Source organism: Ovis canadensis, chromosome 11 (assembly GCF_042477335.2).
Source record: "Ovis canadensis isolate MfBH-ARS-UI-01 breed Bighorn chromosome 11, ARS-UI_OviCan_v2, whole genome shotgun sequence".
NCBI classification, from domain to species: Eukaryota; Metazoa; Chordata; class Mammalia; order Artiodactyla; family Bovidae; genus Ovis; species Ovis canadensis.
The window spans coordinates 44,960,710-44,978,665 of record NC_091255.1 but is presented as its reverse complement, the minus strand read 5'-3'; the positions used below and the strand labels follow the sequence as shown (position 1 = coordinate 44,978,665).

The 17,956-nt window shown below is 51.1% G+C and overlaps 1 protein-coding gene across 1 annotated transcript in view; it reads left to right on the top strand.

Annotated features, from left to right (window-relative positions):
* ITGA3 (integrin subunit alpha 3) overlaps positions 1-14,822 on the top strand; it is a 28,659-nt gene extending 13,837 nt beyond the window's left edge. The window contains exons 9-27 of the mRNA XM_069543160.1: positions 1,489-1,577; positions 1,703-1,839; positions 2,008-2,094; positions 2,995-3,062; positions 3,136-3,272; positions 3,813-3,962; positions 4,056-4,153; positions 4,436-4,583; positions 4,828-4,896; positions 5,484-5,563; positions 5,669-5,746; positions 6,237-6,339; positions 6,447-6,629; positions 6,776-6,895; positions 7,547-7,660; positions 8,585-8,683; positions 12,119-12,244; positions 12,572-12,712; positions 13,444-14,822. Coding sequence (XP_069399261.1) covers positions 1,489-1,577; positions 1,703-1,839; positions 2,008-2,094; positions 2,995-3,062; positions 3,136-3,272; positions 3,813-3,962; positions 4,056-4,153; positions 4,436-4,583; positions 4,828-4,896; positions 5,484-5,563; positions 5,669-5,746; positions 6,237-6,339; positions 6,447-6,629; positions 6,776-6,895; positions 7,547-7,660; positions 8,585-8,683; positions 12,119-12,244; positions 12,572-12,682 — 1,997 coding nt within the window. The 3' untranslated portion in view covers positions 12,683-12,712; positions 13,444-14,822. The remainder of the gene's footprint in view (positions 1-1,488; positions 1,578-1,702; positions 1,840-2,007; positions 2,095-2,994; positions 3,063-3,135; positions 3,273-3,812; positions 3,963-4,055; positions 4,154-4,435; positions 4,584-4,827; positions 4,897-5,483; positions 5,564-5,668; positions 5,747-6,236; positions 6,340-6,446; positions 6,630-6,775; positions 6,896-7,546; positions 7,661-8,584; positions 8,684-12,118; positions 12,245-12,571; positions 12,713-13,443) is intronic.
* Positions 14,823-17,956: the final 3,134 nt, after the last annotated feature.

Below are 17,956 nucleotides of genomic sequence, written 5' to 3'. Positions count from 1 at the left end.
CCCTGGGTCCGAAAGATTCCCTGGAGAAGGAAATTGCAACCCATTCCAGTACTCTTGCCTGGAAAATTCCATGGGCTGAGGAGCCTGGTAGGCTACAGTCCATGGGGTCACAAAGAGTCGGACATGACTGAGCGACTTCACTTTCACTTTCATCCTCCAATTAAAAATTTAAAAAAGAATATACTATTACTATACCAGGTGTGGAACTTCCCTGGTGGTCCAGTGGTTAAGAATCCATCTTGCAATGCAGGGAACATGGATTCAGTCCCTGGTCAGAGAACTAAGATCATGCTGAGGGGCAACTAAGCCCACATGTCACAACTAGAGAACCTGCATTCTGCAACTAACACCCGATGCAGCCAAATAAAGAAAGAAATATTTTTTTTTAATATATATATAGTATACCAGGTATGGATATTAAGCACAGGGACACGGTAGAAGTTCTGGATATAGGGGATGCCAATTACTATTCCGCTGGACTGGAGACCAATCAGACCTTGCATGTCAAGGAGAGGGATAAATCAAGGGGTTTAGCTTGGTTGCCTTGGGATCGCCTGGCTTTTCTGGAAGTCATTTCTCTGACAACCTCAATTTCCCAGAATATATCTGAAAACCAAAAGGAAGGCAGAGGAACCTCTCAAGAGCCAAAATAGGTGCTAGAAAGTTCAGTTAATGAAGCCCAAGCACTTACTGATTGAAGAGTTGCCCAGTTGCCACTCAAGACCTACTTATTCTTCTTTTGCCTACTTTTCCTACAAGCTTGACTTGCTAGTTACCTAGGCCATATCAGATCAAAAGCAGCAAACTAGAAAGTTTAAGAAGACAAAACATCTTGGAGTTATTTTGTGGAAATAATGGTTAGAATTTAACAAGAAAAGTTATAGTGTTGTGATGAAAATCCCAGCCCCCACTGTTAGACAGACATAGGCTCAAATAGCCTCTTCTCTACTCATTAGCTGTCCGACTTTGAGTTTTCTGAGCCTATTTCCTCATCTGTGAAGTGGGGACGGTATTACCTACTGCCAGCACTCTTGTGAGGACTGGATGAGATGAGTGTTTGAGAACTATCTGGCCAAGTCCCAAATGGGGAACACCTGCTTTTGTGAGCCTGCTCTTAAATATCATGAGAAGAACCAGGTGTCTGGAGGGGCGGTTGACAGGGGAGAAGGAAGGCACAGTAATAATGGAAAACAATAGCCAGTGGTCAGGAATCTGGGGTCTAGACCTGCTGGAGACATTAACTTGCTGTGTGATTTTGGTAAGTCACTTCCCTCTCCTGGACCTAATTTCCCATATATAAAAGGAAGCAATTGGGTGCCTAATGGTCCCAGTTTTAATCCTAAGTCACAGAACTCTGTTCCCTGATGCTCTGAGCACTGCTTGGCAGGGAGGTCATGCCATGCTGGGCTCTGTGGCCTGGAGCATAGGACTGGAAAACCATGGGGCCCATAGTACCCGGGGTGACCCTGAACTGTCTCTCTTTCCCAGACATTGCTGTGGGAGCCCCCTTCGAGGGCTCGGGCAAAGTGTACATCTACCACGGCAGCTCCAGGGGGCTCCTCAGACAGCCCCAGCAGGTACAGACGGCCAGGGACAGAGGCACCTTCTTCCTTTTCCTCACGCACTCCTGCCTATTCCCCATGGGCCCCACTCTCTGGAACCTTCCCCAGAGCTTGTCCCCACCACCTCCCCCTGCCCCCAGGTAATCCATGGAGAGCAGCTGGGACTGCCTGGCTTAGCCACGTTTGGCTACTCCCTGAGTGGGCAGATGGATGTAGATGAGAACTTCTACCCAGACCTGCTGGTGGGGAGCCTGTCAGACCGCATCGTGCTGCTGAGGTAAGCCAGGGCAGTGGTGGATGGGGGCCTCTCTCTTCCTTCCCTGTCTGCACGGAGCCCCAGCTCTGTCCACCGTCAGAATCAGGTCCATACAAGCCTGAGCCCTGACCCTGCCCTGCCCTGCCCTGGGGCAGGCCTGAGGCACTGATGTCTGATTTTGCTATGCAGGGCCCGGCCTGTCATCAACATCCTCCACAAGACCTTGGTAGCCAGGCCATCCATACTGGACCCTGCGTTCTGCACGGCCACCTCCTGGTGAGACCCTCTGGCCCCAGTCTGCCTATTCATTCCTCCTGATGTTTGGGAAGCCCGGGAGGGACCCTGGCTTTCAAAACCCTTCCCTGGCAACTCCTGATACCCCACCATTAAAGGGTTGATTCTTGGGAAAGCATTGCCCTCACCACTCAACCTCATTAAAGAGCAAAATTCCTTGCTAATGGGTGAACTGTGTGGGTGCGGGTTGGGGGGCGGGCAGGTAGGGCATGGTGGTTGGAGCTCTGGTCCACTTGGTTCAGATTCCAGCTTTGCCCACTGCAATGGTAGGGATGGGCTCTAGGGAGTGGTAATATTAATAACCAATTCACAGAAGCTAACACAACGCTGTAAAGCAACTATACTCCAGTAAAAAAAATTTTTTAATTAAAAAAATATAATCAATTTAAGGGTTGTTGTGATAATCAAATGAGGTAATGTACAAAAAGCCCTTAGCATGGTGCTTTGTAAATCCTAAGTGCTCAAAAAACATAGTTGCTAAGATGGTTACAATAATGACAGTGATGACCCCAAGGTCTATTAGTGAATGAGGATAATGGATCAGAAAGCTGAGGGAGATGGAGTAGGGAAGCAGCGGGTGGTGGGGAAAGAGATCTGGACTGGGGATCCTGCCTAAGACGAGGCTGGGCCAACACTTGGCTTCAGGCAACTCCTTTAGTCTCAGGACCTCAGTTTCCCCGTTGGTGCCCTCTAACCCTGTTTGCTAGGGCCTAAAGACACCAGGGACACCCCAGCCCAGCTCTGTGGACTCCTTAGTTTTGTCTCTGCCTTTCCCCCAAAGACCCTGTTTCCTCTTGCCCAGTAAAGGGGGTGAGAGCTGGGACCTGGGTATCTGGGTTCCACCGTGACCTGACCCTCCTGTATGTCCCCCACCCCCAACAGTGTGCAGGTGGAGCTGTGCTTTGCTTATAACCAGAGTGCAGGGAACCCCAACTACAGGCGGAACATCAGTGAGTACTGGGCTGTAGGGCGAGGAGGGGCACACTCACCTGGTCACTTGCTGACCAGCCTGTGCACCCACAGCCCTGGCCTACACGCTGGAGGCTGACCGGGACCGCCGCCCACCTCGACTCCACTTTGCACGCAGCCAGTCAGCTGTCTTCCACGGCTTCTTCTCCATGCCTGAGATGCGCTGCCAGACTCTGGAGCTGCTCCTGATGGTGAGGGAGGGGTGAGGGGTGGTACATTGACTCCATGGTCCCAGGAGAGTCCTGGAGGTCAAGGGTGAGGGAATGAGTTCTCTCCAGAGACAGAGGTGGTGGATTGGCCTGGAAGGTAAGTGGAGGCTACAGTGCACAGCATCCAGCTCACAGTAGAGAACAGAAACCTTTGGAGTAGGGATGGGGGCCAAAGAGAAGTATGTGAGATTCTTAGCTCGTCCCTGGGGAAAAGGCATCCAGAAGCAAGGACAAGCTCAGGCTCTCTCTGGGACATCAGAGTGAAAAGGGAAAACTCAACTTGGGGACCCCAGGAATGGGAGGCTCAATCTTCCTCCAGAGGAGTCTCTGGAGACGAGGAGGCACATCTTTCCAAAGCGGGTCAATTTGGTGAGCAGACCAGAGGGGTTTCAGCCTTACAGGGGTTTTTTAGGGTTGAGGGAGAGGGGCACAGCTCCTCCCTAGAGCCTTAGGTTTGTATGAGGATACAACTTTGTTTGGAGGGCAGTGCAGAGCTGGGTTCAGTTCACCTTCCTTTCCCAGGACAACGTCCGCGACAAACTCCGACCCATCACCATCTCCATGAACTACTCTTTACCTTTGCGGTTGCCTGATCGCCCCCAACTGGGGCTTGGGTCCCTGGATGCCTACCCGGTCCTCAACCAAGCGCAGGCTCTGGAGAACCACACGGAGGTGGGTGGGGCCGGGGCCGGGGCTGCGGCCGGAAGGGCACGGGCCTAGAGAGCTATGGATGATGTGGCCCTTCACAACTCCCGCCACCCCCAGGTACAGTTCCAGAAGGAATGCGGGCAGGACAACAGGTGCGACAGCAATTTACAGATGCGGGCGGCCTTCGTGTCTGAGCTGGGGCAGCGGCTGAGCAGGTGAGCTCTGGGCGGGGCTGGTTGGCCAAGGTGGGCCGGACTTCATTGGCTATCAGGAGTTGAGGGGCGGGGCCCTATTGGTCGGAAAGAGTGGAGAGAACTGTTGAGACCTAAGGAGAGGGGTCTCACAGAGAGGCAAGTCGGAGAGGAGGGACCTTAATTAGCCAAGAACTATAAGATTGGCCTTCCCTGGCCAGAAAAGGGGCTTTCTTCTGAGGGGCGGAGCCTAACAGGTTGGGGCGGGGCTTTGGGCTCAGTCTCGGGCTGCTGCTACCCTCTCAGGCTCCAGTACGGGAGAGACCTCCGAAAACTGCTCCTGAGCATCAACGTGACCAACACCCCAAGCCGGAAGCGGGCTGGGGAAGATGCCCACGAGGCGCTCCTCACCCTGGAAGTGCCTCCCACCCTGCTGCTGTCCTCAGTGCGCCCCGTGAGTACCCTCTGCTTCCTCAGAGCCCAACCACGACCCAGTGCGTCCTTTGTACACGTGTTGTTATTTGCCACGTGTCTCCCCGCCCCCCACCCTAGTCCTCTGGGCTGGGCTTCCTCAGGTGCCTCCAACGTCTCTGTTGCTAGGGGAACCCAGTGCTCAAGCCTCGGGCCCTCTGCCACAGGAGAGGGGTGGGACAAGCCTTAGTCTGACCACTTAGATTTGATTTGTCTTCTTTCTTCAGCCCGGAGCCTGCCAAGCCAATGAGACCATCGTTTGTGAGCTGGGGAACCCCTTTAAACGGAACCAGAGGGTGAGTGCCCGACTGTACTCTCCCAGGGCTGTGGGTCCAAGGCTCCTTCTCTGATGAATTCCTTATCCTCCCTCTGCCTGCCTGCTTCCCAGGCTTCCTTGAATCAAAGAGCTAGAGTTGGGGAGGAGGGGTGCAGTAGGGGCTGGGGAGAGACCCAGAGACAGGAAGATGGAGCCACTAGGGAGCTATGCACAAAGCTAGAGCAGGTGGAGGCGAGAGCAGGTGGAGGCGAGGAAACTGATTTTGCTGAGCACCTGCTGCGTGCCAGGCCCTGAGCCCAGTTCTTTCATATATTTCTCACAGCCTTCTGAGGAAGTTGGTGCTGATTTACAGAAAGGAAACATAGGCTCAGCAAGCTTGAGTGATTGCTCAAGGTCGTGTAGCTCAGAAGTATTGAGCTACATGAGCTATTACTAACAGAAAAGACTGGGAAGAGGGAAGCAGATGAGGCTAGGAAGGTGGAAGAGTGGAGACAAGTGGGAGGTAGACACCAGAGAGGCAACTCCCTAGCACAGCACTCAGCCCCTCTCTTCCCCATGGCATCACCCCTGCCTGGTCTCAAGCAACCTCTCTTGCCCTTATGGCAGATGGAGCTACTCATTGCTTTCGAGGTCATCGGAGTGACCCTACACACAAGGGAACTCCAGGCGCAGCTGCAGCTCTCCACGTGAGTGACCTCAGGAAGCCAGTCTGTATGGGGATTGAGGTATCCTGGGTGCCCCCCAGCCTCGGCTGACATAGTCCTCCCCTACCCTCTGTATTCCTTCCTCAGGTCAAGTCACCAGGATGACCTACGGCCCATGACCCTGCCTCTGCTGGTGGACTACACACTCCAGGCCTCACTCAGCATGTGGGTACCGCCCTAAACCGCAGCCTGCTGAGGAGCCTGGGCCTCCCTTCCCTAAGGTGTCTCTCAGGCTCCTCTGACACACCTTCTTGGCCTGGTATTCTCAACATCACTGTCATTATTGTTACTATTATTGTTGTCCTTGCAGAGCAGCTAGCAGTGGAGGAATCAGCAACTTTGGGTGAAGGTGTTGGTGTGTCCCTGCCATTTCATGAGAGCCCATTGTGCTAATGATTTTATATACATCATGTCGTTGTCTTCTCACAATGGCCCCACGATACAGTGACCCCACTTTAGAGATTAACCTTACTTTACAGTTGAAGAAACTGAGGCTAGAGAGGATAAATTATTTGCTCGAGGCTTTACAGCTAGTAAATGATAGAGCTGGGGTTTGCCTCAGGTCTGCTTGATGTCAGAGGAGCTGTACCTTGGTACCCACCCCTGCAAGTCCCCCTACTGTCTCCTGTCACTCTAGCATCTTTCTCACCCCCAGGGTGAATCACCGGCTACAAAGCTTCTTTGGGGGGACAGTGATGGGTGAGTCTGGCATGAAAACTGTGGAAGATGTGGGAAGCCCTCTCAAGTACGAGTTCCAGGTAAAGGGACCTTTGGGTCCACGGTCAGAGGGTGTGAGGATTGGGGGTTGGTGAGACAGAGGTGGTTTCCCAGGAGAAAGTAGCCGTGACATCCCTTGTCCTCACAGGTGGGCCCAATGGGTGAAGGGCTGGCAGCCCTGGGGACCCTGGTCCTGGGGCTGGAGTGGCCCTATGAAGTCAGCAATGGCAAGTGGCTGCTGTACCCCACGGAGATCACTGTCCGTGGCAATGGATCCTGGCACTGCCGGCCACCTGGAGACCTTATCAACCCTCTCAACCTCACTCTCTCTGTAAGGACACCAGGCAGCGCGTTCACTTGTGGCCCATTTCCTTTGCTAGTTGCAGAGCAGAAAGGCCAACATTTTCCTCTCCCTGCCCTTTCCTCCTCTCCTCACCTCTGCTCCTTCCACCAGTAAATCGCCTCTACCCTCTTCAGGTTCCTGGGGACAAGCCGCCAGCTCCACAGCGCAGGCGGCGACAACTGGACCCAGGAGGCCAAGGCCCCCCACCTGTCACTCTGGCTGCTGCCAAAAAGGCCAAGTCTGAGATCCAATTGGTGAGTGGCCAGGGCAGGGTTGGGGGGAGTATGCCCACCCATCATAAGGTGAGTGGGCACCTCGAGACATACGAAGCAAGATAGGTGCCACTCTCCAGGAGACCCCAGTCTGATCTGGTGATGTGGCCCTTGCCTTGTGCTGGGGAGCAGCCAATACGGTGAACCAAAAGCACAGACACTGATTCTATTCCCAGGACCCCCAACCTGTTGGGGGTGATATAGCTGTTCAAAGCTTTGGACATTAGAACTAAGGATGGGGAGACACAAAATGAAGACAGGGTGCAGGGCGCCCTCTGTCGGAAGGGAGCGGGGAGCAGGCCTGTGCAGCAAGGTGAAGTCTAGCTGGGTGGAGAGGGAGGAGTAGCCTCCAGGGGAGGAAGCCCAGTGTGGGAAGGTGGTGTTCAGGATTGGGCGCCGTGTACCTGAACAGGGACCAGATTTCCTGTTTTCCATGTCGCTGGCATCTATATATGCGTGGTCCAAAGAATGTGCCTTAAACACATATATGCAGGGTTGGCGGGGAATGTGCTTGAGTGAAGGGATGGGGACAGGCCCCTTCAGTTTCAACCATAGTTGGGACAAAGCCTGGAGCAAAGTCTGGAGAATCTAGAGACCCAGACTGTCTGGGACTGTGTTCCCTGCCTATCTCAGAGCTGTGGCAGTGACCACACCCACTGTGTGTGGCTGGAGTGCCCCATCCCTGATGCCCCTGTCATCACCAACGTGACCATCCAGGCACGAGTGTGGAACAGCACCTTCATCGAGGTCAGTGCCGGTCTCAACTGCCACCCACCTCGGGCTGGGAGAGCAACAGGGAGAGGGTGAGGCCAGACTACACATGTGTGCCTGAGTGTTGCTGGTGACTGACTGCATGGAGATGGAGGCATGCTGGGTTATGCACCTGTTACCGTGTGCCCTGTCAGAGTTAGTCTGTGCATCCCTGTGTGGACATGACATCATTTTGTCTCCATAAAATAACATCTCCTGTGTCTGTTATTCTGTTGTGTATCCATTACTTTCTCACCTCTCTGCGCTACCCCATGCTGCTCCTTTCCCCTGGATGCCAGCTCCCATCTGTTACCTCTGCATGTGAACTCCAGTTCAGCCTTCACAGTCTCCCTCAGAGACCACCAGCAAGATCTTTCCTGATTTCTTAGCCGACAATGACCTCTCCCGTCTAGACACTCACAGAACTTTCTCTGAAGCCGCACATGCCACTTAGCACACTCTGCTCTGGGTTGCAGTGCCAGCCAACCTAGACCAAACCTCTTCTGTGGATGACTAGATCCACATCTCTTTTCAGCGCTGTGGGCCACGTGCTTTCTGTTGTAGGTACTCAATTCTGGATTGTAGCAGACTGCTACAGACAGTATCTACTACAGACAGTACGCTGGTGAATGGGCGTGTCTGTGTGCCAGAAACACTTTATTTACAAAAGCAGTTCCTGGGCCAGATTTAGCCCGCAGTCCAGACCTTCACTGTCCCTGCTGTCCCCAGCGTCCAGCATAGGACCTGACACAGAGATGAATGAATGATGTGCATTCGCGTGTAGAGGAGAGGCCTGGTGACAGGTCCTTTGGAGTGCTGTTTAAAGATGCTCTGTGGAGGGAGAGTGTCCCGGGGGCTGGTCAAGAAGGAGGCTCAGAGGGACTTCAGCTGCTCCTTTTGACTCATCATGCCCCTCTCCAGGATTACAGAGACTTTGACCGAGTCAGGGTAGCCAGCTGGGCCACCCTGTTCCTCCGAACCAGCGTCCCCACCATCAACATGGAGAATAAGACAGTGCGGGTGAGTGAGCGCGTTAAGCAGACAGCAGAACCTGGCCAGGGCAAGGGAGTGCAGGGTATCTTCTCAGAGCACTTCCACATACTTTAGCTATTTGGTCTCAGTCTTGGCAGCACACTGGAATCCCCTGGAGGACTGCTGGTTTCTGGACTACACCCCTAAGTGATGAAATCTAAGTCTGTCGAGGTGGGACCCCAGTATTGGAATGCTTAAAAGTACCCCCAAAGATTCTACTGTGCAGCCAGGGTTGAGAACCTCTACTTGGGCTCATTTGATCTGCGTGTAAAGATGTTGCATTTCTGTGAAAACCTGAAACAAAGTTCCCAAACTTGATTCTAAGATATATATGGAAAAATAAATACCACAAAATGGCTATAATTTGTTATGAAAAGGTTAGAAGGGATATGTATAGGAGGTGAATGATGGGTTGATTAAATACATTATCATACATTTCCTAAAATAAATTAAGATAGCAGAGGAAGGGAGATCAATGGAACAGAATAGGAATTTACTTTTATTATACAGATAGCATTTTAATAAGGAGAAAAATATAGATGATGAAGTAGTATTGGGAGAACATATTTGGAAAGTAAAGACAAACCCCTGCCTCACACCATAAACAAAAACATATTTGAGTTAGATTAAATATTTAAATGTAGGAAATAAAACCTAATATGCCAGAAGAAAATTCAAGAAATACTTTAATAATAATCTTTAATTATTGGGAGAGGGAGTTATTTTATTAAACCCAGAAATCACAAAATTTGAAAAATTCAACTCTGAAATTTTAAATCTGTATACAGCAAAAGAGATGGTAAAGAAACTAAGAGGGCAAAAGACTTATTACTGTTTTAAAAGTTTATAGCAGGGATACTCTTTCTACCCCCTTCTGATGTCTATGTCAGAAGCTTTCTCTATCTCCTTTATACTTTAATAAAACTTTATTACACAAAAGCTCTGAGCGATCAAGCCTTGTCTCTGGCCCCAGATTGAATTCTTCTCCTCCGGAGGCCAAGAATCCTGGCGTCTTTGCATGGTTCAACAGCTTTTCAAATCTGCCTGCTATGCAGGAGACCTGAGTTTGATTCCTGGGTTGGGAAGATCCCCTGGAGAAGGAAATGGCAATCCACTCCAGCATTCTTGCCTGGAAAATCCCATGGACAGAGGAGGTTGGCGGGTTACAGTCCATGGGGTCGCAAGAGTCAGACACGACTTAGCAACTAAGTCACCAAACCACCATAGACAGTTAATTTACAACAAAGGAGCAAAGAATGGAGAAAGGACAGTCTTTTCAATAAGTGGCGCTGAGAATACTGGACAGCCACATGCAACAGAGTGAAACTGTGACACCAGCCTTATGGCAGAAAGTGAAGAGGAGCTAAAGAGCCTCTTGACGAAAGTGAAAGAGGAGAGTGAACAGGTTGGCTTAAAGCTCCAACACTCAGAAAACTAAGATCATGGCATCCAGTCCCATCACTTCATGGGAAGTAGATGGGGAAACAGTGGAAGCAGTGTCAGACTTTATTTTGGGGGCTCCAAAATCACTGCAAATGGTGACTGCAGCCAAGAAATTAAAAGACGCTTACTCCTTGGAAGGAAAGTTATGACAAACCTAGATAGCATATTCAAAAGCAGAGACATTACTTTGCTGACTAAGGTCCGTCTAGTCAAGGCTATGGTTTTTCCTGTGGTCATGTATGGATGTGAGAGCTGGACTGTGAAGAAAGCTGAGTGCCGAAGAATTGATGCTTTTGAACTGTGGTGTTGGAGAAGACTCTTGAGAGTCCCTTGGACTGCAAGGAGATCCAGCCAGTCCATTCTAAAGGAGATCAGTCCTGGGAAGCTCCAATGCTTTGGCCAAGGGAAAAAAAAAGTTTATAGCATATATGACAGAATATTGATAGACATTTTTAATATGTAAAGAGAAAGGGTGGCATACATAGGCATTGTACGTATGGTGAAATATAACAGCAATAAGATTTTTTTTATATCATATGAGAAAATATTAAAAAGAAGAATCCTGTCTTGTTCTGATAAGGTAGAAGGAAATGCTATTGACTGGAATATAGATCGATGGATTCTTTTTAAAGATGAATTTGTCAATATCTATTAAATTTTTAGTTGTATATTTCCTTTGATCTTGTATATGATAATATATTAAGGAGCTAATAGGACAAATTTGCAAACATAAATACATGGGGCTATTTTAAAGCATTGTTTATAATGGCAGAAAATTGGAAACAATCTAAATATCTTTCAGCATGAGATTGGTTCAGTAAATTCTGGCACATTTCCTACAATGACGTGCAGTCGTCAGAAGAGATTAGGTTGATCTTTATTAACCGACATCGAAAAATGATGAAAAAGGTAACAGAAGAGTGTGTATAGTACACACAGATCCCATTTATGTGAAAGAAAAAATATATATGTTTAATATATACATTTAAAAATATAAAATAATAAAAGTAACTTTTTAAGAAATCATGTACAGTCAGAAAAATATTTTTCTATAAATAAATATATATGCAGGGGCTTCCCTGGTGGTCCAGTGGCTAGGCCTCTGCACTCCCAATGCAGGGGGCCCGGATTTGATCCTTGGCCAGGGAACGAGATCCCACATGCAGCAATTAAGACCCAGCACAGCCAAATAAGTAAATATTAAACACACACAAAGGAAGTTTAAAATATATATATGTGTATATATATGCAAAATATGTACAATAACTATATTATAAAACCTGTAATATAATATTATATATATATATATATATATCTTCATTGTAGGGGAAGAAAAAATGCTACTATATGCTATGCATTCTATTTTTTTGTAAATATTTGTGGAAGTGTTGCTCTATACCAGGTATTTCTCAAAGCAGTTTACTCATATTAAACACATTTAATCCTCCCAGCAACCTATGATACAGATATTATTAGCATATTCCCTATTTCACAGGTGAACAAAAGAAAGGTTAAGTAACTTGCCCAAGGTCACACAGCTAGTGAATAACATAGTTAGGACTTGAACCGAGGTAGTCTGGCTCCAGAACCCATACTTTTGGCTGCCCTACTATACTATGAGGTAGGCATTACGATCCTATCAGAGAGCATGAAATGGAGATTCAGAGAGGTGAAATTACTTGTCCAAGGTCCCACAGCTTGTGAAGGATGGAGCTGGTATCCAAGCCTGGATGTGTGGGTCACAAACCGGACTCTAGGCTGCCTCCCAGATCTGAGATCTTGGTGTCTGCCTCTAGGAGAAAGGAGAGGACAGAGGAATCTGCGCCTGTCAATGGGCTGGCAGGGGCTTTTCCAGTCCCTGTGTGCCCCCTACAGGCAATAAATCAAACAGCAGGGTTCTGGGTCCAGCTGAAACAGGAAGGATGAGCTCAGGGCCTAAGGGGGTGGACACATGGCTGAGCCCCTTCTCACCCCTTCCAGTTTTCCGTGGACATTGACTCTGACCTGGTGGAGGAGCTGCCGGCTGAGATCGAGCTGTGGCTGGTGCTTGTGGCTGTGAGTGCCGGGCTGCTGCTGCTGGGGCTGATCATCCTCTTGCTGTGGAAGGTTAGAACACCCAGCCTGCCACTGGGACTCCCTCTCTGGGACCCACTGCCAGCAGACCCTCACCAACTCTCCCTTCATCTCATTCCATCTCACCCCACCCATCACCCAAGTCCTCCCCACTTTCTCTCCAGCTCCTGGTCCTGGGTTAATGGGGGACTTGCAAGCCGGAAAGGGGAACCAGGAGCTCTGGCTCCTGCCACATCACCAAGCTGGGGCTGGGAACCAGGCATCCAGGCTCCCCAGCCCTCAGCCCCAGTTCATGAGTGCTGCTGGCAAGGACCCCCCAGCTCCCCCTGACGGCCCCTCCCCACCTCCTCCCCTCCGCAGTGCGGCTTCTTCAAGCGAGCCCGCACTCGCGCCCTGTATGAAGCTAAGAGGCAGAAGGCGGAGATGAAGAGCCAGCCGTCAGAGACAGAGAGGCTGACGGAAGACTACTGAGGGGGGCAGCCCCCACCCCGGCCCAGCTGGGTAACGCGGCCTCCGGGCCCTCTTCCCCAAGCCCCCAGCTGGCTGGGGCCTCTGACTCTCTCCTATCTGCTCCTCTTCCTTTATGGGCCCTCTCTGCACTCCACTCTGTCTCCAGCACCACCCCCAAAGAGCAGGTCACTGCCAGTCTCCCCTCCACATCCTCGGAGAGCCCGGGGTGTCTGCTCTCACCAGCCTCCCCACTGAATCCTTCAAGAGGGAGCCATAAACCCTCCCTGTGCCCCTTATGCTTTCTGGGGATTGGAAAGGGTCAAGGCTAGGCCCCATGTTTGTAGGCCACAAGACAGACTTCAGAGCGATTCCATACCGCCATCCCCACCTCCAGAGAAGGAGGGGACTAGTAGAGCCCTTCTTCCTGGGAACCAGCACTTTTCCTCTTGGGACCCTCTTGGGCTGACAAACTGACCCCTCCCGACCTTGTGGTCACTGTAGATCCCCACCCCTCCTAGCCATTCCATCTGCAGTCTAGGCGACTGCCCCTCTGACTCCATCTGCCTCTCCCTCTCCTCTCTGCTTTCCTCAGCTCCTCCTTCCTCTGGGGTCTGGGGTGGGGAACCTTGTCCTCTTCATCTCAGGGCAGGGAGATGGCATTGTGTTTGGGTAGGGGTCCTGGCTTTGAGGACCTCCTGGAGAGGAAAGAAGGGACTGGGCCTATCTTCCCGCTGGTGTAAATGCTGGCTTCTGAGGGCCTCCCTCTTCTCCCCCTCCTCCAGTGTGATTTCTTTAAGCGGACCCGCTATTACCGGATCATGCCCAAGTACCACGCGGTGAGGATCCGGGAGGAGGAGCGCTACCCACCTCCAGGGAGCACCCTGCCCACCAAGAAGCACTGGGTGACCAGCTGGCAGACTCGGGGCCAATACTACTGACATCCTCCCTGATCGCACCCTGCTCCTCCAGTGTCCTCTTCTTCTATTTATCATAATTTAAGCCCCGACAGACCCCAGGGGCTGCTGCCTCTGGCTGGCACCAGCAGGCTCGGGCACACGCACCTTCCAAGTGCATGCACGTGCTATGTGGCCATGGCCGTCTCCCTGAAGGAAGGCTGGGGCTGTGGCCCGTGCACTGCTGAGCACTGCAGCCCTGTGCCCTGGCCACATATGAGCACATGGGGGCCCCACTGCTTGTGGACTGCGCTTGTGCACCCCGAATGGTGCACGGCCATGCGTGTCCCAGCCTTTCCCAGTGCCAAAACCAAGCCAAAGGCCTTCTGCCAGAGCCAGGAGGAAGAGGCCCCCAGTGTGGTGACCCTTCCTCTGTTCACACTGGACCCATCATGAGCCATAGGCACTGGATTGACCCTGACCTCGAGATGAAAACTACTGACAAGGAGCAGCCCACAGACCCCAGTGGAGCTCTCAGCACCCATGGCAGAGAGTGGGGAGCCTGCCTGAGGGCATTCAAGGAGGTGTTCAAAGGGCCCGGCGTGCTCAGACCAAGAGCAGAATGAACTAGAAAGAAGGTCCCCAGGGGGGCTCTCTTTCATGAATTGCTGGGAAAACCTCTGAACTCAGCCATGGCCATTACGCGCACTCGTAGGAAGCGCAGCCTGAGGACACAGAGGTGGACATGCTGCTAGACAACCAGGACAGGCTGTGCTGGGACCACTCTGGGAGCATGATGGTATCCTCAATAGAGTGGGGACCAGTCCTGGGCCACAGAGATGATGGACAGATACAGAGCAGATACCACTTCTCACCCACATTTACCATCCTGACCTTGAGGCCTGGAGGGATCTCCACGCGATCACAGAGGAGCGACGCTTGAATGTAGAACAGGGAGGAAGCCCCATCACGGCCCATCGGCCAGACCCTACTCTGCCCTCACTGACCGTGGGTTGGAGACCTGGAAGTGGAGCTCTTGGCGCTCTTTGGCTTTTGGAGCCAGTTTAGCTTTGCCGTCTCACCTGTGGCCCATTCTAGAAGTTGAGCTATTTCCAGAAAACCTCTCCTGACCCCGGCCTGTCAGCAGGTCCCCTCCTCAGCCCCTCCCCCCTTTCATGGTACTGTAGCAGGGGAGCTCCTTCCCCCTCCTTGTGCCTTCTTTGTATATAGGCTTCTCACGGCAACCAGTAAAGAGCCCCCTGTTTGTACACACTGCATCTGCCTCCATCTACCCCCACGTCTTACCAACACCATTCCATCTGATGGATCATGATACCTAGGTGATCCATAGGTGGACAGAGCCAGGCGCAGAGCTCTGAGAGGTTGGGAGGGTGAAGCTCTATGGCAGAGATAACAGCTCCTGTTCTCAGGGGTGCCCCAGACTTCAGGGATGGTCACCGTCCCATAACTGAGATTCAGAACATCAGATGAGGAAAGGCCCTGAGTAGACTGTATGGAATCCAAAGCAGCTTCTTGGTGGACACTGTGCCATCCTGGGGAAGGAGTGGGAGTAGAGGCGGTGGTGTGCAGGGTCTGGAAGAGGCAGGAAGCCACTCTGCTGTAGAAGCAGGTAGTCCTGGCTAATGATAGAGTGAGGCTGTGTGCACAGGTGGAGAGCTGAGAGCCCTCATCTGATGGCTACCTTCAGATAAGAGCCTGGTTACTGCCTCGGTTTCCCCACAACCAGACCTAGATACCATGATGAGTAGATCAGATGGTGAACCAGTGACCCAAGGGTGGAAAAACTGAAAAGTCCTAGTGTCCACTCCCTAGCTCTGGGAGGGAGAACCGGGAGCCCTGGCCTGCATCAGCTCTTCCAGACACACTTCTGACCTGAGCTCACAGGCGCAGAGTTGGGTTGAGCTCTCTGCTGCCTCCTCTGGCTAAGGCTGTGGACTGTGCTTGTACACCCTGAATGGTGCGTGGACACGCGTGTCCCAGCCTCTGCTAGTGCCAAAACCAAGCCTCAGACGTGGGAGATGGAGCAAGGCTGCTTACCCTGTGACTTCTCTGTCCTAAATTGTGTCACAAGTCCTTCTGTTAATTGTTCCCAAGGACCTTTGACAAGAAGTATTATCGCTTAGTCATGTCCAACTCTTTGCGACCCCTTGGACTGTAGCCCGCCAGGCTCCTTTGTCCATGGGATTTCCCAGGCAAGAATACCAGAGTGGGTTGCCACTTCCTTCTCCAGGAGATCTTCCCGACCCAGGGATTGAACCTGGGTCTCCTGCATCGCAGGCAGAGTCTTTACCATCTGAGTCACCAGGGAAGTCTTTTTGACAAGAAAGCTGGAAATTACTACTCAGAAAAGCCTAGAGGCAGATCTTCAATTCAGCTTCAGCTGCCTCAGGTGGCCCCCTGTGGCAGCTGTCTGCCCTCTACCCTCTCTATGAGAGCCCACTGCCTCACTTTCAATGCTGGGATTTGTCACTGATTGACAGTGAAATGGTCTAGTTCCTCCAAGAAAACCCCAGCCCCTACCCACAACCAGTGACCAGAGACCTCAGTTCTCCAAATCTGGGTTATTCTCTACGTCAGAAAAAACACACATGTAGGTCGTCAAAGCCTAGCTCAAGTTGATCAGAGTTCAGTCCAGCCCGGTCCAGTCCTTTGCTGCCACTGAAGAATGAAGTGGGATCTATATATCGCTTTGACCCAGGCCCAGCCCCCATCTCCTGTGAGCACTTGTTTGGATGAAAACATACCATCTGTCTCACACACACTTGTGAAAGTAAGTAGACATTTTCAGGACTGTTTCAGCTACACTTTCATGAAAGAAACATACTGGCAGAGATCCAGCAATGCCCACTTTATAGAAAAGAACCCTGTATTATGCCAAGTTTATTGAGTTCCTTGGAGCTGCAGTACCTCCAAACACTTTAAAAGAAGTGTCTTGGCTCTTGTATCAGTTAAAAAAAAAAAAAAACCCATCAGATGATTCTCCCTCTCCTGGGCACAGGGCTGGATTGCACTTCCTAGGTCCTCCTGGTTGGATGATGCCATTCTGGCCAATGAGTTGTCAGCCGGAGGGAAGGGGATCAGTTTTGGGCTGAGACAGTTAATTACTGGGTGAGACTCTCCCAGTTCTGCTTCTCCCAGCTCCGATGCTGTGGAAGCCTGTGTTGAGATAAAGTTTCTGTCAGTCTGAGTCCCTGAGAACGCCCCACCAACCCAAGTTGAACATATAGTGGAAAATTTGGGGATTTGTGCCTTTTGTTACCTGCACTCCATTCAGCTAGCAATTAGGTCATTGACGATTTTGGTGAGTGCAGAAGAATGGGTAGGTGAAAGTGAGAAGAAAGAATGATCCATGGGTAGGAGACCGCATTTGCAACAGTGGGGAGATTGAAGTCTGGTTCAAGGCACTAGATAAGTATGGGTGGGACTTGAGCAGGGGAGTGCGGAAGAGATGAGGCTAGAGAGTTAAAGTAGATCATGTGAGAACTGGAAAGGCTCCGGTAAGAAGTGAAAGCCAAGGCTGTGAGCAAGGGAAGTAACACCTTCAGATTTGCAGTGGAAGATGGTACCTGAACCTGTTTGCTCAACTGTAAAATGGTGGTAACAGCAGCACGGTAGAGCTATCTGGAGAATTCAATGACATGATGCATGCAAAGAGTGCCTGGCATATGGAATATTATTCATTCAGCTAAGAGAGTCCCTTCCATTGTGAAGCCTTGCACACAGCTCTGCACTGGTTACAACTGCATCTGTTGTTAACTATTTAATTATTTACTTATGCAGCTCTCTCAACTGAGAAATGAAATAATCAAGCCAAAAGACCATGTCCCAATCCTGTCTGTGTGTCCCAATCCAGTCTGTGTTTCCCATTCCCAGCATATAAACCTAGCAACTATTTGGCACTTGGTGAGTGTGGGCCAAGGATTGAAGCGGAAAAACACCTCATAGGGGCAAGTGGGTGGGATACCGGGACAGGACATATCCGGCGTTGGACCACAAGAGGACGAGCTTTGTTCCCACGAGAGATCCGGACTGCTGTGAAGTGCCGGCTCTTGGCCTCCAGCACAGATCATCTTCCAGGACCTTTCTCTAAGAAAGCCAAGTGCGAAAAAGGTTGCTTTCTCGGGTCAAATGCTGCTGCTAAGTCGCTTCAGTCGTGTCCGACTCTGTGCGACCCCATAGACGGCAGCCCACCAGGCTCCCCCGTCCCTGGGATTCTCCAGGCAAGAGCACTGGAATGGGTTGCCATTTCCTTCTCCAGTGCGTGAAAGTGAAAAGTGAAAGTGAAGTCGCTCAGTCGTGCCCGAATCTTAGCGACCCCATGGACTGCAGCCTACCAGGCTCTTCCATCCATGGGATTTTCCAGGCAAGAATACTGGAGTGG